Source organism: Ipomoea triloba, chromosome 15 (genome assembly GCF_003576645.1).
Source record: "Ipomoea triloba cultivar NCNSP0323 chromosome 15, ASM357664v1".
Lineage (NCBI taxonomy): Eukaryota > Viridiplantae > Streptophyta > Magnoliopsida > Solanales > Convolvulaceae > Ipomoea > Ipomoea triloba.
Window position 1 is genome coordinate 24,013,459 of NC_044930.1, and position 24,920 is coordinate 24,038,378.

General features: G+C 31.6%; 3 protein-coding genes across 5 annotated transcripts; 1 reads left to right on the forward strand and 2 right to left on the reverse strand.

Annotated features, from left to right (window-relative positions):
* Positions 1 to 729: 729 nt before the first annotated feature.
* LOC116006305 (zinc finger CCCH domain-containing protein 16-like) lies at positions 730 to 4,346 on the reverse strand. 3 transcript variants are annotated; one of them, XM_031246626.1, is made up of 8 exons: positions 4,329 to 4,346; positions 3,828 to 3,964; positions 3,630 to 3,722; positions 3,271 to 3,387; positions 2,967 to 2,986; positions 2,740 to 2,794; positions 2,405 to 2,592; positions 730 to 1,797 (listed from the first exon to the last, which is right to left on the reverse strand). In XM_031246626.1, the coding sequence occupies exons 2-8, from the start codon at positions 3,861 to 3,863 to the stop codon at positions 852 to 854; spliced, it is 1,455 nt and encodes a 484-aa protein (XP_031102486.1). In that variant the 5' UTR covers positions 3,864 to 3,964; positions 4,329 to 4,346; the 3' UTR covers positions 730 to 851. The 3 variants fall into 3 exon arrangements, with proteins under 3 accessions (XP_031102486.1, XP_031102484.1, XP_031102487.1); XM_031246624.1 differs by having other exon boundaries at positions 3,828 to 3,969; XM_031246627.1 differs by lacking the exon at positions 2,967 to 2,986 and having other exon boundaries at positions 2,740 to 2,778; positions 3,828 to 3,969.
* Positions 4,347 to 4,374: 28 nt separating this feature from the next.
* LOC116006306 (zinc finger CCCH domain-containing protein 5-like) lies at positions 4,375 to 8,013 on the reverse strand. The gene is made up of 8 exons (XM_031246628.1): positions 7,812 to 8,013; positions 6,964 to 7,334; positions 6,507 to 6,659; positions 6,267 to 6,404; positions 5,994 to 6,104; positions 5,274 to 5,381; positions 4,915 to 5,031; positions 4,375 to 4,630 (listed from the first exon to the last, which is right to left on the reverse strand). The coding sequence occupies exons 1-8, from the start codon at positions 7,996 to 7,998 to the stop codon at positions 4,529 to 4,531; spliced, it is 1,287 nt and encodes a 428-aa protein (XP_031102488.1). The 5' UTR covers positions 7,999 to 8,013; the 3' UTR covers positions 4,375 to 4,528.
* A 7,656-nt stretch (positions 8,014 to 15,669) lies between these two features.
* Positions 15,670 to 17,470, forward strand: LOC116005903. The gene is made up of 4 exons (XM_031246136.1): positions 15,670 to 16,155; positions 16,253 to 16,391; positions 16,510 to 17,250; positions 17,364 to 17,470. Exons 1-4 carry the CDS (start codon positions 15,670 to 15,672, stop codon positions 17,468 to 17,470), a joined length of 1,473 nt encoding a protein of 490 aa, XP_031101996.1.
* Positions 17,471 to 24,920: the final 7,450 nt, after the last annotated feature.

The window sequence follows — 24,920 nt, forward strand, 5'->3', positions numbered from 1 at the left end:
TTCATTTCTTTGTGGCCATCACGTTTACAATTCATGTTATGGAATAGGATTATGTGTATATATATTTTTAGAAATGATCCAAATATACCATTAAATTTTACACGAAAAAAATAATTAAACATATGAACTTAAATAATGTGCAATTAAACATTCAGACTTGTTATTTTAGTGAATTTAAACCCAATAACCAGTTATCGACCTGAAATAATGGGTCATTAGCGTTTCGGCGAAAATTTCAACGATTGAAGCAGAAGGCGACCTGGCAATCGTCTTCCTCCGTGGAGAAGATGACTAGTCGAGTCACCTTCTCCAGCGAAGGTGATTGGCAATTGTTTTTTTTTTTTTTTGAATGGTGACAATTTTATTTTCGACGACAACGGTCAACGATGGCCTAAATTGCACGTCATTGTGATTTTATTAATAATCTATTAGTTTATGATAAACATGACTTATTTATTGATTTTGACAATTTCAAGTGTTTAATTGCACTTTTTTAAAGTTCAGAAAGTTAATTAATCTTTCGTGTAAAAATCAATGGCTTATTTGACTATTTTTTCCTTTTTATTTTAAATGATGTTAATTTTGCCTAAAGATTTATTAGAAAAGTAATACTCCGTAGTAAAAAGTGATTTCCTTCTTGTTTTATTCATTATAACTACTAATGACACCATTAGGCTATTAGCATACCAGAATTGAGGAAATAGGACTAAACAAATAAGAGCACATAACTCAGAAAAAGGAAGGGAAGAACGATTTCACATTCTAATCCGGTCTCAATGCGTATGAACAAGATAAGCACATAAATAGGTTTGCCAAACATAGGCTATATATCTCTACACCACTAGCTTGTTTTAAGAATCACCTTTATCACTTCTGCTGTGATGACTTCTGTGCTTTTTCTTACGCTCCTTATGGCTATAATCAGATGCCTTTCTCTTGTTGGATTCCACATTGCGGTCTTTAGCAATTTCTTTGCCAGGTTCCCACCTGCCTCTTTCATCAATATCTTCACCGGTGTGGTATCTGGGACTCTGGGATATGCTCCCCGCATACCCAGAATGATCCTCGTCGGATCTTTTATATTCTTGAACATCATTATTATCGAGTGAGACTTCATTCAAACACCTTGAGGATTTCCTGGTGTTTGCTCGCTGGCTATCTTTGACCCCAGCAGTCTGATCTCCATTTGCATTTGTACGAGGAGATTTGGTCTTGTTATCCCAATGATCGTCTGATGATACAGACACAGTGTTTTGAAATTTACTGGAGCTTCTTCCCCTGGCATTGTGGTGTGATTCTCTGTTTCTATCAGTACTGTATGCTCTACTTTTGCTGTATGCCAAATCATCTAGGTCTTCGGGTGCCTTCTTTACATGTCTTTTGTTCTTTGTAGTGTGTCCAAGCTCAGCATCCCCCTCTCTTTTTCTGCCAAACAAATCTGAATCAGAATCAGTGCTACTACTTCTGCTCTTCCCATCATCACGACGATCTTGAGATTCTGATCTTTCAGACACCGAGTGTCTTGATCTTTTCCTGTCGCTGTCACAGTGGTCAAGTCCATCTCTATTTTTAGCCGACCAATATCTATCAGATTCGCTATCATCATAAGAGCTATTTTTATGACGCTGGTTAGTTCTAGAATTTCTCTCTTCTTCACATCTTTTATCATCAACACCTTTGGGCTGCTTTCTCTGTTCTCTCCTTCGAACATCGCGTTCCTTATGGATTGTTAAACTCCTATCCTCTCTTGATCGAGACCTTCGACTCTCTCTTGACTGAAATCTTCCAGAGTGATGCCTGTTAAATCAAAAACTTGTCATGCATATAAATAAAATACAAATTGAAATACAAATGCCCATAATTACAAAATCCAAGCAAAAGCATTATACTTCAGAGAGCTCACTTAGAAGCAAAATAAGAAAACCAAACGGAAAGGAAATTGATTCCTCATAGTGAGATACTCCTATATTTCAAAAGGAAATTGATTCCTCATAGTGAGATACTCCTATATTTCAATAGTGTTGTGAAAAATATAGTGAAATTCAATATTTGTTCATATAAGTCACATATAAGTAATTAGATTTCTAAGATTTCTAAAAATTGAACTTTGAATAGTGAAATTCGATATTTGTTCATATAAGTAATTAGATTTCTAAGATTTCTAAAAATTGAACTTTGAATAGTGAAATTCGATATTTGTTCATATAAGTAATTAGATTTCTAAGATTTCTAAAAATTGAACTTTGAATAGTGAAATTTGGTAAAGGTAAATTTGATTCTATGAGACCCTAATGGCTAAAGGGCAAAAGGCATACATACATACATACAGGGTACACACACACAAATGTAGAATAAAATTCATCAGACCTGCCTACATCAACTGTATATATCTTTGCTGAAGTACCTGATATGTTCAGAGTCTTCTCGCTCAAATTGCCTATCATAGACAGACTCATCTGAATAGCCAAACAATGCAGCCATCGTTTTAATCCAGTAATTTGGGGGTGGCTTATCCCAATCTGCCCATTCATAATCTCCACCAGGGTTTCTGAAACAGTGGATAAAATTGCATGCTGTTCCACGAGAACATGCCTGGCAAGACACACCCTTAAGTTAATGCATAGTATGTCAACAGGGAGCAAAGAAAGAATGGGATCAGACTTTGCAGAACCATCAAAATATGCACCACACCAGGATATAACAATTCATTAAATATATAGTACAGAAATTGACGCTTACCTTAAGCCTTGATTTCATAAACTCCCCGCATATAGCAACCTTCCATCTTGTCACGTGTTAGACATTATATGGTAGAAATATATTCAATATGATCTTAGGGATTATGTACATATTCTTAGAGATTTATTTCCTATACTTACCTTAGTTAGTATTGTATAGTCTTGTATAAATAGGTGTTATGCCTTTGATTAATATATGAAATATGGAGTTCTCCATTCAACATCACGCTAACAAATTCACATGTAATCTATACAGGGCAAACCATGAATTACTAATGAAGAAAATAAAAATGCTTAGCTTTGTATACTTGCTTGTAAACAGCAAATAACTTATTGATATGGTTAAACTATATATGATGTATGCACCATGCACACTAACACTGTCTACTCCCAGGAGTACACAAACAAGTCCAATAATCAAAATTGTGTGAAATTCTCAATGCCAGAAATTACAGAAGCAATACCCCTGCCATGAAGTATAGCAGTGACAAATAGAGCATTATCAGTCTTGAGATAAGTGGAGGGTATCTACCTGTTTGCCAGCAAAATAACGACCATTTATAGATTGATAAGCAAGCACAGCGGAATCCAATGATTTATACTGCACATAGACATTCCCCCGTAAATGGGATGAACTGTTTCTGCATACCTAAATGAAAAGTACACATTTGTTACACACCCAGGTTGCAATTGAATGCATGTTAGCACAGCAGAATCTACTGATTTACAAGTGGTGAGGCCATGCTAGCAAACTTCCCTGGTCGCAAGCATGACAAAGCAACTTGATTCATGATTATAACATAGACATGACTCATTATCATGAGCTAAACCTTTACTTGTGCAAATATATGTATATACACATACATGCAGCACATGATATAAGCAACATACCTTGAAATTTACTATCTCTCCAAACTTCAAAAATTCTGTATGCACATCCTCATAAAATTCTTCATAACTATGTTCAACCTCCTCATCTGTGCACTGGAGAGCAAAGAAGTAGCCAAGAGTGTCCGTATAAGCATATGTGAAGCGTAAATGAAAGCAGCAGACCCAAAAGAAACAGAAGAAATAATCAAGAAACCATACACAAACAAATAACTGAACAGTGTAAATATATAGCATTCTTCTAACTCAATATTGCTGCATGTAGGATACAGAACTCTTTAGTCTTCAACCCAACCATTGCGAGAACCATGTACCTCCATTGTTTCAGGGCAGTAGTTCTGTTCTAATCAAGTTAAAGAATAAACAAAAAAAAAGGTATACTTGATTCTTAGAATTAAAATTTTTTATTCAGGAACCAAACATTACACAAAAGCCATTACATTAATGTTACTATATAGTGAAGGTGGAAGTCAAATTTTATATATGCATTTTGAGTTTGTGAAGCCAAAAGCTAAATATATATTACAATGGTCAATGGACAACAAAAAGATCAGTATAACCCAGCCAAAGTATGAGCACCAAGATAAATTTAAAGCACAAAGAACATGAACTCATGCAAAGTGTTCCTTTGATCAAGAAGAAACTCCATTTAGGTATTATATCTGGCAAATGCTAAAGTTTGAAAAGTAAGCATCAGGATACTTGAGCCACATGAAGACTNATTCATTAAATATATAGTACAGAAATTGACGCTTACCTTAAGCCTTGATTTCATAAACTCCCCGCATATAGCAACCTTCCATCTTGTCACGTGTTAGACATTATATGGTAGAAATATATTCAATATGATCTTAGGGATTATGTACATATTCTTAGAGATTTATTTCCTATACTTACCTTAGTTAGTATTGTATAGTCTTGTATAAATAGGTGTTATGCCTTTGATTAATATATGAAATATGGAGTTCTCCATTCAACATCACGCTAACAAATTCACATGTAATCTATACAGGGCAAACCATGAATTACTAATGAAGAAAATAAAAATGCTTAGCTTTGTATACTTGCTTGTAAACAGCAAATAACTTATTGATATGGTTAAACTATATATGATGTATGCACCATGCACACTAACACTGTCTACTCCCAGGAGTACACAAACAAGTCCAATAATCAAAATTGTGTGAAATTCTCAATGCCAGAAATTACAGAAGCAATACCCCTGCCATGAAGTATAGCAGTGACAAATAGAGCATTATCAGTCTTGAGATAAGTGGAGGGTATCTACCTGTTTGCCAGCAAAATAACGACCATTTATAGATTGATAAGCAAGCACAGCGGAATCCAATGATTTATACTGCACATAGACATTCCCCCGTAAATGGGATGAACTGTTTCTGCATACCTAAATGAAAAGTACACATTTGTTACACACCCAGGTTGCAATTGAATGCATGTTAGCACAGCAGAATCTACTGATTTACAAGTGGTGAGGCCATGCTAGCAAACTTCCCTGGTCGCAAGCATGACAAAGCAACTTGATTCATGATTATAACATAGACATGACTCATTATCATGAGCTAAACCTTTACTTGTGCAAATATATGTATATACACATACATGCAGCACATGATATAAGCAACATACCTTGAAATTTACTATCTCTCCAAACTTCAAAAATTCTGTATGCACATCCTCATAAAATTCTTCATAACTATGTTCAACCTCCTCATCTGTGCACTGGAGAGCAAAGAAGTAGCCAAGAGTGTCCGTATAAGCATATGTGAAGCGTAAATGAAAGCAGCAGACCCAAAAGAAACAGAAGAAATAATCAAGAAACCATACACAAACAAATAACTGAACAGTGTAAATATATAGCATTCTTCTAACTCAATATTGCTGCATGTAGGATACAGAACTCTTTAGTCTTCAACCCAACCATTGCGAGAACCATGTACCTCCATTGTTTCAGGGCAGTAGTTCTGTTCTAATCAAGTTAAAGAATAAACAAAAAAAAAGGTATACTTGATTCTTAGAATTAAAATTTTTTATTCAGGAACCAAACATTACACAAAAGCCATTACATTAATGTTACTATATAGTGAAGGTGGAAGTCAAATTTTATATATGCATTTTGAGTTTGTGAAGCCAAAAGCTAAATATATATTACAATGGTCAATGGACAACAAAAAGATCAGTATAACCCAGCCAAAGTATGAGCACCAAGATAAATTTAAAGCACAAAGAACATGAACTCATGCAAAGTGTTCCTTTGATCAAGAAGAAACTCCATTTAGGTATTATATCTGGCAAATGCTAAAGTTTGAAAAGTAAGCATCAGGATACTTGAGCCACATGAAGACTNATGTTTTTCACAAGTAATGTGCAGGATTTGTCAGGATAAAAGTGAATCCGGCTGCAGTGTGACCCAAAGCGACAAGCTCCAGTTTTGATGTGGAAAGGACAATGAGCTTTATCCTGAAATAAGATCAGCCAAGGAATGATGCAGAACTGCTAGAAAGAAAGGGGAAGAAAAGAAATTGGGATGAGGGAGGAGATAGGCTTAGGATTTAATATCATTTACATGAATAGATGTATTATCAGGGGAAGACATACTAATACAGTAGAAAGGAAACCTACTTGTTCTGTCCCAAAATTTGGAGTCTGTTGAGCAACATTTTCCAACAGCCCTTGGGCTGAAAGTGTGGAAGCATTATTGTATTCGTCAAATGCTTCAGATTGTGGAGGTAAAGGATTTGAAGTTGGCCTAGACGGATCCTACATAAGCCCACAATAGCCTCATATCAGTATTTCACAGGTCCAACATGCCGCATAGAGAGCAATGGACAAAATGTCTGGAAGTAAAATAGTAATTGCTACCTCTTTAACTGCCAGATGTTCCACATCTTTCTTTTTCACTCTAACTCTGTTTTTCTTGACAATTATCTCGTTTCCTTGCCATATGATTTCAGGAGGCCCATCTTCTACATATTCCCACTCTTCATCATCATTTTCTTCGTTTTCACAGGCAGCCTATTGAAGGTTTTTGACGTAACAGTAAAAAGTCATCAAATGAGCATAAGTTTAGAGAAAAGGAGGACATAAATGCAATGTATATGACTATCTGTCTATCTGTTTCAATATCATAGAATATCCTTTCCTAACTTGCTTTCTAGTTTGTGTTCTGTTCATACCAGAAACCTGATTTCTTTGCATTATTCCAAGGCAAAAATTGGCAAAACTAATAGGTGATTTTCTAAGCTTCCATAGATCGATAAGCACAATAGGTGCACGAAATGGACTCTGTATAGAACGGTGATTGGCGAAGAGTGCAAACCTGGTTTTGTTTCAACCTCTCTTCTTCTTCAATAGCTCTTATCCGCTCTTCTTCTTCCTCCTCAGCTTTTCTGCGAGCTAGTTCCTCGAGAAATAGCCGCTCTCTCTCCTCGAACTCCTTCCTTTCTCTCTCTAGCCTCTGATTCTCCGCCTCCTCCTCCAGCTGAACCCTGCGCTGCTCCTCCGGATCGTTGAGGCAAGCGTCCTCTTCTATTCGTAACTTCTCTGCCAGCTCCCTCCTCTTCTGCTTCCTCTTGTCCTTCTTTGCCACTTTTCTCTTCTCCTTCCTGTTCGCACATGTCGTCTCTGTTGCTGAGCAACTCAGCGCGCCCTCCATGGATTGCTCGACGTCTTGTTCATTCGTATTCAGATCTGTCATCATACTGTCGCGTTCAAGTCCCAATTCACACCATTCGCTTCAGCTTTGCTCGCTGTATTTAATTTGAGAAACAGGGTTTTAGGCCAATTTGTCTTTATCATTGTTATATACCATGGACCAGGTTTACATTGGAATTTGATTTTAAAATTATGTGTTTAAAGTTAATAAGCTTGGTACCTGTAATTAATAATTTTGTACATGTAAATAAATTAAAAACACATAACACGATACATATAACATGTAAGATGTGCATTCAATTAATCGTTTGATTAATCAAATCGAACTTTTTCTCGGTTAACCGAAAATTTGTTAAACAAATTTTGAATGAGTTGACATGCCTACATACAAAAATAACATTGTCAGTTGGATGTTTTGTGGCACAAAAGCCATTACAAAATCAAGTAAAAATGCACTAGTATAAGTGGAAAGATGCAAATCAAATACACAACAGGTCTGTCTTACTGTCTTACATTGATTTACATGTTCCCCGCGTGTGGTTCGTGCAATGAGATAGGATCCTCCACCATATGGGCATTTAAAGGTTAATTTCTCATACTCCGAGTCTGGGGGTGGGGCTACTACCTTGGTTCGTAATCGGGGGTGGTTTTTGCTATGCCTTGGTGCGTAATCGGGGCTATTGCTACTCCGATGTGTCATGACTTGGTTTTTGCTATACCTTTGCAGTTTCAGCAGTTTATGGTTTCAAAAAAAAATTTTTTTTAATTTTGTTTAGTTGTTTGGAATGGTATTTAGTTTAGGGATTTAGATATTTGGTCTTAGAGTACGTCTTGCCTAAGTTTAAGGGTTATGCAGACAGTGGCGGATCAGCTGCCCCCACTGCCCCACCACATATATATAGTATGTATATAATATATACCAATATGTAACCAAAGGTTAGCATGGCTTAAATGGTAAGTCTGCAATGTATTATGAAATGGTTCAGTGTTCAAACCACCCTATAGATTCTGATGAATTAATATTGTGGTTTTTTTTTTCATTTCTTAATATTAATAGTGAAATTTTGTTTTTGACTTTTTTTTAATATCAATAGTGAGAATTCTAATTGAATGTTTTATTTGTAACATTGTGACTTTTTTTCTTTTTCTTTTTTAATATTAATAGTGAGATGAGTGATTTATAATGTGTTTTCCAGTTAAACTATTTTATCTAATTAATTACGGAGTATGTTTTATATTTTATTTTAAATATTTTTATTTTGATGTATTTCGGCTTTTCATATCTAGTTAACAATATTTATGACTCGATCTCTAAGTGTTTCATTTTTTTAAAAAGAATACCTCGTTAGTTTATTTTTGCCCCCACTGAGAAAATTTTCTGCAGATACTTCTGTTCCTATTCCTTTGTCTTTGGACTCCGATGTGTTATGACTTGGTTTTCTTTGCTCATGTGTCTCTGTTTTTGTTCTTCAGAATCACATGCACTAGAATACAGATGTATGTCTTATATATAAGAACCCCAGTTTTAGTATCTCTTATATATAAGATAGAAATGTAGATTTCAAAGTTAAACATTCACAAAACCCATTTCAAATTTACAAGTTATATTTTACATTCATGCAGAAAATTGAAAAGAACCACATCAATAAGAGGCAAGAGGAAGCCAAAATCATCTATGTCATGTACTAATTCATTTTAGTTTTCTATGACTGTATTGAATTGCAGAATGTAGAAAAAAACTTGGTGTAGTGACTAAAATACTAGGCCTGTGATGGAATTTAGATTTTATCATAACATGTACATGCTACTTCCTATATACTCAAAAGGTCTACTCCGCAGTTTCTGCTTCTTCTAATATAATTCAGAAGAGTTCGTAGCAAATATGTTTACCTCTTGATAACCAACAGCATCAGTTCTCAGGTTCATGCTTCGGAGTAGCTAATCAACTTTTCGGCATCATTTTCTCCACACAAGTATTAAACACCATACTTCCTCCAAGCAAAAAATAAAGGTAAACACCAGCAACCTAAATTTTACGCATAGAAATTTACATACAAGAAACACATAAAATTATTTAGTTAGTCAACATTTGTATTTATGCTAAAACATAAAAATATTAGAGTGAAATATAAACATTAGTCAGTTCATTTAATTTTGAGACTAAATAGTATTGAAATATTAGAGAATGTTTACTTTCCTCATATTATTAGAAATATTAGTTTATATGTTCATAAACCATGCCCAGCATGCATTCTAAGTACTTAGAATTCCACTTGAATACTAAAATGAACATGTTATTTATTTTAATTTATAAAGCCATAATATCAAATAAAGATTGTTCAATGTAATATTATAGGAAGAAAACATTAATAGCTAATCACTTAACAATTATAGTTACTTACTAAATAATTACAAATTATATATATTTATACTCAAAGAGAAATCTGGAAATATTACATTTACAGAAAAATAAATTTACATTTTCTTAGTGCCTCCAAGATGTTTGTTGTTTTTGTTCGAACCTCCCCAACCTATTTTTCTTTGTCATTGATCAATATATCTGCACACAGATTATTCAAATATAAGATTTTACACTTCAAATAGTTCTGATTTCAAAACCTTTTTTTTCTTGCAACTTTGTAATTTTTTAAAATGTATAATTTGTAAACAAAATATCATCAACAAGATAACAATTACAATTAAACAAAGTTACCAAATAGAGACAGTTAATCACAAAATTGAGTATTGAAATTTGAGAATAGAGTAGTAATTCTAATATAAGAGATTGCATTTGAAACAGTAGCATTTACCTATTAATTTCTGACATTGGAAAATGAATTTCCTAACCAAAAATACGATTTATTGACAAGTATAGCTGCATACAAATGACAAATTATTAAAATATAAGATATTGCATTTGAAACACTAGCATTTACCTATTAATTTCTGACATTGGAAAATGAATTTCCTAACCAGGAACAAGAATCGAAAGATGAAAGGAGAAAAGAGCGATGGAAGGGAAATTGAAAGGTGAAACCCTAACCCTAATTCTTTCTAATGTGGAAAGTGAAAAAATGAGAAATTGCAGTAAAAGTCGAACATGCATTTCGGAGGAATAAAAACATGTACTTTACATGGATATAGGTTCAAACACACCACATGTTCGATGGATTACCTCACAGATATGCTGAGAGAGGGGCTTCGAACATGAAAGCCCTCTGGGCAGGGAGCCGGAGAAGCTGCGAGACAGAGGGACACGATGAGAGCAGAGAGTCGGAAACGCCGAGGGCAGAGAGCCCGAGATGCCGATGGTGGAGAGCCGGAAACGCCGATGGCAGAGAGCCCGAGATGCCGATGGTGGAGAGCCGGAAACGAGAGGGCGGAGAGCCAAAGACGCCGGAGAGTTTGCGAGACAGAGAGAGAGAGGCGCAAAAACAAATTTTTTAAATGGCCTCCAGTATTGGGGGACAAGGGTGCCAGAAGAAGAGCATAAATGGTGAATTTCGAACGGGTGGGTTATAAGATTTATAGGGTGGGTTGTTGGGTTTGGGTTTGGGTTAGTTGGGTCGGATCAGATTGTATTGGGCTAGATTTTAATATCAGAACAGTTCAAGTTATTATAATGGGTTGGGTTAAATATCAGACTGAATTATTTCTTTCTTCCAATGTATAAGTTGGGTCCTAACATATAATATTTTGTAAATTTTATTTTTTTAAATTTTAAATAGAAAAAATATTATTATTTTCTACATCAAATATATTTTAAATAGAAAAAATATTATTATTTTCTACATCAAATATAGATCTGATAGAAAAAATATTATTATTTTCTACATCAAATATAGATCTGTAAAAATTATGTTTTGTAATTCGTGCATAATCATATTAAATATTGTTAAATTTAAATTATTCTTGAAATAATTATATATATATATTTTGCATAAGTATAGTTATTTCACCGGATCATATTAAATTTTTTTGCATAAGTATAGTTATTTCACCGGATCATATTAAATTTTAATTATATAATTATACTATAATTTCGGATCATATTAAATTTTAATTATATAATTATACTATAATTTCTATATACAATATAATACTCCGTAATTTTTACATATAGATGCGGTGTTATATTTTTTCAAATTTATATGCCATTATACTATCAATAAAAGTAAAAAATAAGCTTTAAAGCATTTTGGTCTGTTATTTAAGTATCCTATTTTTAATCATGGAGATCTTTATGTGGCTTTATCTAGATTTAGTAGTTGAAAACCCCTTAAAATTTTAATTTGCAGTGATTCAAATAATCATTGCAGTAAAACTATGAATATTGTGTACAAAAAGTCTTTAAGTAATTCGTAATTTAAAATTCAAATTAGATTATTAGTAGTTGATTTATTATGTGCACTATTTTAACTTTCAATAAATATAAATTGTAAATGATTTATTTAGATTTAGAATTTTCTTTGGGTTATGACATATAATGTAATAGATACATTTAAAGTTTTCGAAATTATAATTTTTATATATGTACAAAAAATTATGTTATGTGTGTAATATTTATATAATTTCATACTAATTGCTTATGCTTTAATATTTTTTTAAAATTTTGTTGTGCAACACACGTGTGTCATACTATATTTTATTGGATATCACTAAATCATAATTTTAAATTGTATGATTCTATTTTTAATAGTAGTTTCATTCTTTTTAAATGTAATATATTATACATTTATAATAAATAGTATGATGATATATATTATTTCATTTTCAATAAATATATAAATCCTAATACATATTTATACTTTTTAATCTTTTTAGTTTTATGTTTGTAATATATAATATAGAATTTATGTTTTAAAATTAATTAAATAATACGAAGAATATGATTATTTAAAAATATATAATTCTTATCGCGTATTAATATATTATACTTAAAAACAATACATGCAATTTTATTGTGCATTTACTTTTGCTTAATTATATTATTTTAATTTATTTTTAAAATTCTATCAACAATAAATTTATTTAAATATTATGACGTGCATTGAGCGGGTATACTGTTACAATTGTAGAACGTGCATTTTTCTTTGTTTATAATTGGTAATTATGATCATAGTTTACTTGAAAGTCCGGTTATTCTAGCACCTACATTTATTGTAGTCATTTTCATAAACGAATACATTATTGACTTGATTATAGCTGAAGGTATGACATATTTTAACTTTGACAGTGTCTATAAATATGATTCGAATAATAGTATCCTTCCAAATGTGCACACTCCTTCCTAAATGGGTTGCGAGTCTCAGGTGTACGTAATCATTCATCAACATTAAAAGTTGGTTCAAATATAATGTTGTTGAGAAATATATATCACTCACTTCGTTTATGCAATGAGGCTAGATTAATTGGTAATTACCAAATTGTTAGAACATGGTTTAGAGGCCAAAATAATGTCTAGTAACAAAGCATAAACTTGGGTGTTGGTTCCTCGAATGTCTATGACCATGTTAGATCCGAGATTGTCATTCAAATTTCAAAGAAGACAATTTCGGTAACGCTTTTCACATGCAATGATTATCAATAAAAGTCAGGTCTAAAACTATCTCATGTTGGATTGTTATTGAAGAAACTAATTTTGTCCATGGCCAATTGTATGTTGTTGCATATAGAGTTGGAGATCCCAATGGTCTCAAAATTTTGATTTGTGGTGACTTTGAAAATTAAATTGTAGGGTCAATTGTATGTTGTTGCATATAGAGTTAGAGATCCCAATGGTATCAACATTTTGATTTGTAGTTACTCTAAAGATTAAATTGTAATTTGTAGTTTGCCAAGTTCTTAAAAATTTGTAATTTTAAATACTTTGTATTACACTTTTAATATAATTTATTATTTTTAGTAATTATTTACCTTTACGAGGCGTTTGGTTGGAAGAAATGAATTAGGTGGGAAAGGAATTGCAATTCCATGGGGAAAAAATAATGTAGGAATAAAGTGTGAGTTAAAATTTTAGTGTTTTGGTTTGCAAGAATAAAATTACTGGGGATTTCAATTCCAATGTTTGGTATACATGGGAATTGAAAGATAATAAGTAGTATAAAGTTCAAAAATTTGATTATTATTATTATTATTATTCTCAGAAACAACGCTAATTTTCAATCACTATTGCATAGAAATAAAGAATTCATTCGCTATTATAAACAAAGTTAACAAACACACAACTCAAGTCATTCACTGTTGCATAGATCGGCGCACAAAATGAAAATTTTGATCTCCAAAATTTAGGCAAATACATTATATACACATATCAAATTTAAATACTTGAGAGTTTTTAGAAAACATACTTGATTAAGGTTGACATGTAATGATTATTGCTCAGGTACAATATTCTCTGTTGACAATAATCGAAGAATAATACAAGCTATAATCTATAAGGCAAGGTCAAACATCAATTTTAGATTAAAAAATGAAGAGGTAATTTTGTTTCAGGATTATATTTTTTTCTTCCTAAAATCCACGAAAATAAAATCGTAGGAGGACCATGGGATTCTAATTCTATGAAAATGAGAGAATTCTAATTCCGTAGAATTGCAATTCTCTCCAACCAAACAAAGGAATTTAGTTGCCTTTAGAATTAAGTGGGAATGAAATTTTAATTTCCTCCAATCAAACGCCCCGTAAATATCATATATATGGTCATAATTTTATGATAACAAATCAACATATATTTGTTAAATAACGCCGGAATCGGAATTCTCCGCGGCTGGGCGCTAGGCGGCCGAATAATTACTCTGCGGCCGTATTCTTTTTCTTTTCTTTTTTTAATTTTTTTTTTAGGGTTATTCGCTAAAAACGACGTCGTTTTGAGCGAATAAGCCTAATAAAAACAAAATTCACAATCGCATTTCGCAAAATCGCCCAGACCGCCAGACGCCACTACACCATACTTCACTCCAGCGCTGCCTCCGCCAGTCCGCCCAGTCGCCGCCTCGCCTCCGTCCTCCGTGGCTCCGCCTGCTGCTGGAGCAAGTCGCCGTCGCTGCTTCGGCTCTGCCTCCGGTAAGTTTTTTGCTTTTTGTTTTTTATCCTCGAATTCTCGCCTGTGCATGTGGTGTGTGATTAAGTTTTTTTTTTTTTTGGATTTATTTGATTATTGTGTAATTGTGTATAGTATTTGTGATTTAGTGTATATTGTATTATTGTGTAATTGTATATTGTGTATAGTGTATTAATGAATTAGTGTATTAGAGATTTAGAATATTAGTGTATATTGTATATTTGACTATTAGTGTATTGTGTCATTGTGTGTAATTGTGTATAGTATATTAGACAATAGAGATTAGTGTATAATGCATTAGACTATTAGTGTATATATTGTATATTTGACATTATTTGTATAACTTTATTAATTATATAAGTGATTAAGTGCATTGTATATTTGTATAGGATTGATTTATTTGAGAGTTAATAGCTGGTTTGGTTCTTTGACTATAATGAAATTACCGATTTAGTACTCAATTGTCATTCTTATCAAATTAAGCCTCCAACTTTGAAAATTTTACCTAATTTCGTCCTCCCGTCAATTTGAGTTGTAGGATGATAACCAATTTGAGTCGTAGGATGATAGCGGAGGACGCAATTGATTAAGATTTTCAAAATTGAGTACTTAATTTGGTAAGGATGATAGTTGAGGACCAAATCGGTCATTAACTCTTTATTTGATTATTGAAGCATTTGAATTGGTTCTTGAATCTTGAATTGGTTGTATTTGGTTCTTGAATTGGTTGTATACTTGTATAAGTTGTATTTGATGATTGAATTGGTTGTATACTTGTATAAGTTATATTTGGTTCTTGAATTGGTTGTATACTTGTATAAGTTGTATTTGGTTCTTGATTAAATTGGTTGTATACTTGTATAAGTTGTATATGGTTCTTGATTGAATTGGTTGTATTTGTCATTTCTTTGAGGTGTTTGAGCTATTTTGCTTTAGGGGAATTAATACTTTAATGGCAAGTGGGAGTAGCGATACTAATACTTGTCAAAGTGTTGGATCTTCTCAATCATCTACAGTAAAAAGAAAATCTAATGATATAGGTTGGGAGTATGGAGTAATTCATGATTCGAATAAGTCAATGGACAAGATTAGATGTTTGTTGTGCAAGAAACTAATGTATGGTGGAGTTCATCAGATTAAAGAGCATATTGCTGGCATACAAGGAAATGTTAGCAAATGCCCCATAGCTTCAAAGGAAAATCAATTAAAATGTAGGGAGGCTCTCATGATGGCAAAGAACAAAAAGAAGAACAAGAGAGCTGAAGAAGTTAATCTTAGAGCGGAGGTAATATTGATGCGCATGAGAGTATGAGTAATACTAATAGTACAGATGTTGATGAGTTGCAACAGCTTGGACCTGTGAAGCCACCTCGCCTAATTGGCCCTATGGATAAGTTTGCAAATCAAATTAATCCTGAATATTCTTTAAGTTCAGGAAAGGGCAAGGCGAAACAACGAATTATTGAGACATTTGACAAAGAAAGGAGTAACCAGGTGAAAGGGTACATATGTAGATGGGCCTATGAAGCTGCTATTCCATTTGATGCTTTTGAGAGAGATAGCTTCAAGTTGATGGTTGAAGCTATTGGTCAATATGGTCCGGGGGCTCAAGGACCAAATAGATATGAAATGAGTGAGGCGTATTTGAAAAATGATGTTGATCTAGCCCGAGAAGCTTTGAAGGTGCATGAAGCGGAGTGGAAACTATATGGCTGCTCAATTATGACCGATGCATTGACAAATAGGAAGAGAAGAAGTATCATGAACTTGTGTGTCAATTCAAGGTTGGACACAGTTTTGTTATCTTCTAAAGAATGTTCAATTGAGACATGCATACACAAGTCAGTTTATATTTGAGTATGTGGATCATTGCATTCAACAAGTTGGATAGGAGAATGTTGTTCAAATTGTCACTGATAATGCCTCGAACAACATGAGAGCTGCTAAATTATTGAAAGAGAGGAGGCCAATGATATTTTGGACTTGTTGTGCAACTCATTCCATTAATATATTGCTTGAAAACATTGCAGGTATGTGCAACCAATAGTGCAAAACTATAAATGTTTGATACTTTAAATCTGTAAATCTTTAATAGATTATATGATATATCAATAATCACTAATACAGTAATACTTGAATGCCTTGCAGGTTTACCAATGTTTAAAAGAGTTCTTGAACAAGCAAAGAGTTTGACTATCTTTATCAATGCACACCATAAAACATTGACAATGATGAGATCCTTTACAAATAAGTGTGACATAGCTAGGCCAGGTGCGACTAGTTTTGCTTCTACATTTATTACTTTACAAAGTTTAGCTGATAAGAAAGTTGAACTAAAAGCTATGTTTACAAATAATGAATGGGATGAATGTAAATTTGCCAAAACAATTGAAGCGAAACAGGCCTATTCTACTGTCTTGAGTCAGACATTTTGGCAAGGGGTGGAATTATGTTTGAAGGTTTTTGCACCATTGGTGAATGTGCTTTGTATTGTTGATCCGGATAAGAAACCTTCAATGGGATTAGTTTATGGTGAGCTTATGCAGGCCAAAGAAGACATTAAGAAGGCATTGAATGGAGTTGAAAAGAACTATGAGCCTATTATTAGAATAATCGAAGAGAAGATAAAAAATAGGCTAGACACCCCTCTTCATTTGATGGCTTTCTTGTTGAATCCTTATTACCATTATAAAGATCCTCTGTTTCATTTGGATGATGCTGTTTCTATTGGAAGCGTTAAGTTCCTCGAGAAATATTACTTTGGTGATATAGAAATACAAAACAAGATATTAAAGGAAGAATTGTCCAAGTATAAGATGAAAGATGGAATGTTTGGGAAATCAATTGCACTAAAAGGATGTGAGTCTAATGATGAGCACTATGATCCGGGTAAATAAAATATTAAAATACTAGTTTTAAATTTTAATGCATATTTAATATTTTTATTGCTTTAATATTAAATTTTTTAATACTAATTTTGAATCTTTGATACTTTGATGTAGCAATGTGGTGGTCAACTTTTGGCGTAGGAGCTCCAAATTTGAAAAGATTAGCAATGAAGACTCTATCTCTTATTACTTCAAGTTTTTCGGAGTGTGAAAGGAATTAGAGTAAATTTGAAGGCGTTAATTAATTTTTGTTTACTTAGTAATTTTATTTAAAAGTTACATACTTGATACTTTGATAGTTGATACTTTAAGTTTTTAACTATCTAAAAGCCTCTAAGGTAGTAAATTTTATTGTCTAGTTTTTCTAAGTTCTAACAAGTAACAACATGTTTTCAAAAAAAAAAAAAAAAAAAGTACATATAAGTAAAAAAAAAGTTGGATTGGATTCTAATTAACAAAAGGAAAAAGAGAAAAAAGTTGAATTATTATTTGCTAGTAATGCACATTTGGCACGAAATTGAATTGTTGATAATGAGAAAGTTCAATAATACATATTAATTATGTTAAATATTTCATAGAGTAACTTATTTACAACGATACATTAATTTATTTAAAGAAATATTTCAATGGTAAATAAACACGAATTTTACATGACATACAATAAAAATGATCAAATTATTACATTCAAATACTTGTTTTTTTTTTTTTTCATTCATACAATCTCTTGAGATAAGCATAAAAAATTAACATAAACCTAGACTAGGAGATGCTTTTTTTTTTATTTTATAATACTACTGACTATGTTACAATATAGTATTCACCCCTTTCATATGGGGGTGCAATCGGGTGCCACTAGACCATAATGTCTTGGCAACTAAGTGATGGTCATTAACAAAAAATGTCATAAGCTTTAATCTCCTAAGATCTGATTCTAATTAAGGATGCGATATAAATGAAAGTCACGTGCTAAAATGGTCACAATGTATTGCCAGGTAATTCATAAAAGTAATAGCATTGTTATGAATATGAGAAATCGGGCGCAAGCAATTTTGTTGTAAGATTTAAAAATAAATAAATTGAATAGTTGCAATTGAATGATAATGAGACTCCGATTCATGTTGAAGATTATAATTTTACGTTATTTAATTATTAATGCATGCCTTTTTCCTAAGATCTAAAGTTTAGAATGCGACAAATTTCAAACATTAAAAGCATTTGATGTAAAAATAAAAGGAAAAATGATATTTTTTCTCCCTGAATTATTTATAGCATATTTTCTCTTTGTGTTATTTATGCAACTACTTATCTCCCTCAATTATTTTTAGAGTGGCTATTTCTTTCTCTTTTTATTTAATAAAGTTTGGGCCGTTAAAAATGATGACAAAAATGATATTTCACTTTTTTTTTAATGCGAACGAAAGAGTTCACTGATATTTGATCACTTCCTTTTCTTAAATGTCTTTCTTTTATTTTCTTCTCTCTTATTTTCTATTTTCTACTCACCTGTAACAATTCTGAAAAATTGAAACCATTAGAGATGCTCTAAACTTTAGCTTTGAGGTGTATATAAGAAGATAAGAATACATGGAAGAACATCCATCCACAATATATACAAGGAATATAATAAAGAAGATGAAGCTAGTCCCAGCTAGCTAGCTAGGACATTGGAGTTTGTCAGTTCAATGAAGAGTAAGAAACATGGATTGGAGATCCCTTTTTGTCGGCCTCAAGCTTTTGTCTTGTTGCTTTAAGGTTAAAACCCAGCAAGTGGGCTAGAAAGCTACCATTACTTCATTCCATTCGAGACATTGCATCCTGTTTATAGTTCACACCAACAACCATGCATGCATGTCTTTTTCAACCCCAATCATATATATACACAGCACATAGATATATACCGCAAATTATTGTGTGGACCATAGTCCAAAATAACAATCACTGAATTTTATGAGCTAGAATAATGAAATTTTTGGATAAGATAATGTACATTATGTGTTAGAACAATGAAACTTCTGGAGTAAGATAATGTACATATGCATTAGAATAATGTACTTTATAGTTTATAATAATAATGTATATTATGAGTTAAAATAATAAAAATTCTGAGGTAAGATGATGTCATTATGTGTTACAATCATGTTCATTATGAGTTAATATATATTGGACAGTAGAATACACAATAACTATTGTAGATATACACCAACCTTTTTCTTTTCCCTTATTTATTCTCCATATTTATCTCATTTTATACTCTACTATGCATTAACGAGAATTAGCTCAATTTTTTTTATACCTTGAAGTTTATGTTAATTAAATTAGAAAATGATATGTATATACTACACAGGAAAAATACTTTTGGTCAATTATAAGGTAATAATATACTTTGTTTCTATATTATACTCCGTAACTATCATCAATTTTGGTCATTGAGTTATCGGTAAAGTGAAAATTTTGATTTTTTGTTACAATTTTTTTACAATTTTGACATTTGAATGGTCATTTTGTGATACAAGTAAATGTGGGATTTGTCTTTTTATTTGAGTCAGATCAAAGTAGATTTAAAATTTTCTAATAAAGACGAAAATTTATTTTATTTTACGCTCAAAAGGGTGAATGAAAAATAGAAAAAGTAAAGACTTGTAAGAAAATTGTCACAAATTTAAAAAGGGGGATTGGTTTTCCACTAATATATATACAGTTCTCTTTTGTATATATACTAGTCGCTCAGGGCGTATGGTTTTTCCAACTAAAATAGAGTGGTAAAGCACCTTGCGGTTTTCCACCTAATACAACTGGTATTTCAATAATCAAATTGTCTAAAGAACGCTAAAAGTAACCAATTTTCTTATTCCAAAAATGATTTGTCATGTTACGTAATATAACTTGAGTGTTCAACTATATCGAATCGATTTTAAAGAAAGTGTATATATTACATACAACTTGAATTTTTATTATTTTCGTAATAACTTTGATATTATTACGATTATTTCTAACTTTAAATCTCGTTGTTATCTTATTTTATATTTTTATTTATCAAACTTCTTCAGAACCAACGCTTTTCATTTACAGATTTGTTAAAATTTATCATTACTCTTAAATTAGAAACTCTAATTTATACTTTCAAAAAAAAAAAAAAACTCTAGTTTATTAGGTTTCTAATTCAACTTCTTCTTCTTCTTTTTTTCTCCCTAAAATTGTATTTCAAATCCATGATTACAGAAACGTTGATTACTAGCTTTCGTTACTCCTTTTTTTTTTTTTCAATAGAATATAGTACATGTATATAATATAAGTTCAAAATATAGATATAAATAATACAAAGATGTGGGCAAATTATACTGTGCACCACGGTACACATAGCAATGTGCACCACGTACCTAAACGACGTCGTTTTGAGCATTGTACCGTTTTTTTTTGGAAATCACGTTTCCCGTTTCGCCCGGTCTATGTATTTATGTTAATATTCTGTGTATTCCAGACAATCATTCTGTGTATTCTACGCAACCGTTCTGTGTATTATATGCAACTATTATGTGTATTCATGTTAGTAACACATGTTGTGATTTCATGTTAGTAACACATGTTGTGATGTGTTTGTGCATTCGAATGTTTAGGAGAATGAGTTCTGTGTATTTTGTGTAAATATTATGTGTATTCATGTTATTAACACAAGTTGTGATGTGTTTGTGCATTCGAATGTTATGAGGATGAGTTCTGTGTATTTTGCGTCAATATTCTGTGTATTATGGGCAAACATTCTGTGTATTCTAGGCAAACGTTCTGTGTATTCTATATAATGATTATATGTATTATAGATAATGAATTCCCTAGAGTCATTCGCGTCGACTAACATCTGTGTATTTTGTGTCAATATCCTGTGTATTCTGGGCAAACATTCTGTGTATTCTAGGCAAACATTCTGTGTATTATAGATAATGAATTCCCTGAGTCATTCGCGTCCACGTCTACTAACAACGAAACGACGTCGTTTTACTACGTGGTGCACATTGCTATGTGCACCGTGGTGCAGGGTATAACGATTGAAAGATGTGTTGGTGGGTTAGTACACTTGTAACTTATAACAGATTGTGGGTTCAAAATTGATATGCCCAATTCTGCATGTTTTTTATTCAAATCATTTTATTAAAATAATTGTGTTCCAAATTTTGTTATGAATATTTTTTATAAAACTTTGATATATTTTACTTTTTGCTTATATCCAACAATTATCATTATAAAATATATTAATAATAAAATGTGTTCCATATTTTGTTATGAATATTTTTTATAAAGCTATGATATATTTTAGAATCATTTTCATTTTTTGTCCTACTGTTATTGTGGCATTGTCAATTTTAGTCGACTTCATTAATTTTTGCCACACTGCGGTCAGTCTTATTTAGTCCTTACCACTTTTAGTCCACCGTTAAAATTTTTGTCAAATAACCGTCCAAAATAGGGGTATTTTGGTATTTTCATGCTTTGATCATCTCCTTATCATTTGCAGTTGTTTTCTTTATACATTTTCATCCAATGAAGAGGTCCGGGTGTCCGGCGAAAGCCATGGATTTGTAATGTGGCTCACATGGATTTTGCCGAACCTCTTCATTGGATGAAAATGTGTAAGGAAAACCACTGCAAAGGGTCAAGGAGATGACCAAAGCATGAAAAGACCAAAAATACCCCTGGTTTGGATGACCATTTGACGAAAATTTTAATGGTGGACTAAAAGTGGCAAGGACTAAATAAGACTGGCCGCATTGTGGCAAAAATTAATGAAGTTGACTAAAATTGGCAATGCCCTAATAACAGTAGGACAAAAAATGGGAATGACTCTATATTTTATTTTATTGCCCATATACAACAAATTATCATTTTTGCCAGTATATATTAATAATGAAACATGTGATTTATAATGTGTTTTCTATTCAAATCATTTCATCAAAATAATTATTTTTTAGATTTTTTTATAAAGTTTAATGTATTTTATTTCTCGTTAATATCCAACTATATTTACGGCTATGTTTCCTAAGTGTTTTTTTTTCAAACTATCTCTTTTGCTTTAATATTGGCCTGTCTCAATTTTTTTTGGGTCAGCCCATGTTTTTAAAACTAAGTTAAAAATTACATTAAACACATAAATTAAATTTTAAAATTATGAGAAGAAGTTTTTTTTATATATACTAAGAAAACAATCTACTTAGGCTATCGAAAATATCTTCGTTGATTCCACCATTATCAGAAGTTAAAAGCAACTTTCAATGGGCTACAAACACATAAAGATGTTCCACAACCACTACCTGAGGCTTTGTACCGACGAATATTCTCTTTATTTATAATTAAATATATATATATGTCGATTGTTAAACCGGGTATAATTTAATATATTACGTCGGTACGTTCTATGTCACTCTAATAATCAATTTATTGGCATATATTAGGAAAAAAAATCGTTGTAATTGTAGTAGTAATAGTTGACGAGTTTAAACTAGGAGGGTGTATTTAATCCAAAATTTTATAGACTTTCAAAGAGTTTTAAAGTGATATATTTTAAATGATTTTCACAAAATCTTTCTAGACTTTCCTAGAATATTTTAAACTTTCATCAACTTTGTACAACAAACATTTATAAACTTTTAAAAAATTTTGGGATAAGGGTCGAATAGGCCCTTCAACTATAGACTAAAGTACAATTAGTCCCCTAATAAGTTAAGAAAATCTCCAATTAGTAACTTCATTTCTTCACTTTTATGCAATTTAGCCAATAACTTCTTTTGGACGGATAAGTCAGGCAGGGCCTTTCTTTAAGAAGTATGAATTGAATATCGGTAGACTTTTAAAGAATCTTTAAAAATTTAGATTAAATACAACTAAACCTTTAAAATCATTAAAAGTTATTAAAATTTTATAAAAAAAAAAGAACTTGATTAAATACACCCCTAGAAAAATTAATAAGGAATAATTTTTATAAAAAAAATTAAATTTAAAACCTTGTGAATATCAAGTTGAATATTAACTATTTTATCAACTTAACTGGTATTACGAAACAGATAACGCATTGGATAAGAAGGAATGGTTTTGTTTAAAGTTTAAAGTACGTTATATTCAAGAGGGTTTCATTTAAAGAAAATAAAGAGATGTTCCCTAGTGGTGGAGCAACGCCACCAATGGCTAATATTTAATAGCGCCTTGGAAGAATCACGCACAGTTACACCATATCTAAGCTTCTATTTCAATTGGCGCAGTTAAGGTGCGTTAAGAGAGCAATTATACCCATTTATTATTGTTGTTGTTGTTGTTATTATTATTATTATTATTATTAATATATATATATATATATTTAGATATTTAAATTTAGATTGTACCAATTTTATTTGACTAATTTTAAACTCACATAATTTTTTTCTTAATAAAGTCGTTGTAGAGTTAAATCACAAGTCTCGCAATCAGTCCAAAAGTCATACATTAGTCTAGGTTCATACGCGCACAATACTATTCATGACTTTAATTGTATTAGATTGTAATATAGGATCAAATATGACAATGTTAATAAATTCATTGAATTGAACTTTAGTAAAATTAAAAGTTAGAGACTAAATATGACAATGTCAGAACAGTTGTGAAACTAAAAGTAAAATCACTTCATAAATCATTGTTTGAAAAAATAAAGCATTTTTAATGTATTATCGATATAAAACTTGAAAATCTTACACCTCACATAAAAACTCTACGTTTTTTTTATAAAGACATGTAGTATTGATTAACAAAACTCTACGTTTTTTTATAAAAACATGAAGTATTGATTAACAACGCAATTTCAAAAGAGCAATATTGCATAGATACTCTCACTTTTTAATCAACAATAACATGAAAAGTTCTAATTGATTAATAACTCAATTATTTGATACTATTTGTAAGCGGACTACTAACAAAAGAATAATGTTAAACTTTGAAACGCATGATTCAAGTGAAATCTATATTAGTTTCACAATAGTGGTATACCGAATACTATATATATATGTCTAGACGCAAAAATTTTATTTATTTATTTATTTTTGAAAACAAATTTTTTAATTAATTTAGGAAAAAAATTGTATCATGATTTTTTTTAGGTGACGGAAACAACTCGCAACTATTATCTAAGGATGTGCAATAGGCAAACCACACTCCTATATATTAATTTGCCTATAATTCACATGGGAAGACTTTGTATGGCAAACTCAATTGAGACATCTCTGAGAGGATGTTAATAATAATCAAACTTTTGACTTTTTAGTATGATAATCATACACCAATAACACCACCTACTCGATTACTCCTTTTAAAATTTATTTATATTTTATTTTAATAAAATCCAGACATGTTAGGAGTGCTTCTATTTGAAATTTCACTTACCATTTTTTTTAATTAAAATTATGGGACTAATTTGAAGCAAACAATACATTAGTATATAGACGAGTTGCACTTGTTAAATGTGGGAGGATTACATTGAAAAGCAAAGGGGGATAAGAACGAAGATAGTCAGCTGTCAATCTGTCATCTCAATCTCCTCCACGTCACTATCCAATCTAATACCCTATTTAATTTTGTTTAGTTTAAGGGTTTAGTTTAAAGATTTGGCTCGGTATATCGTGGATCATAGGTCATGACTGATATTACAGTTGTGTTGAA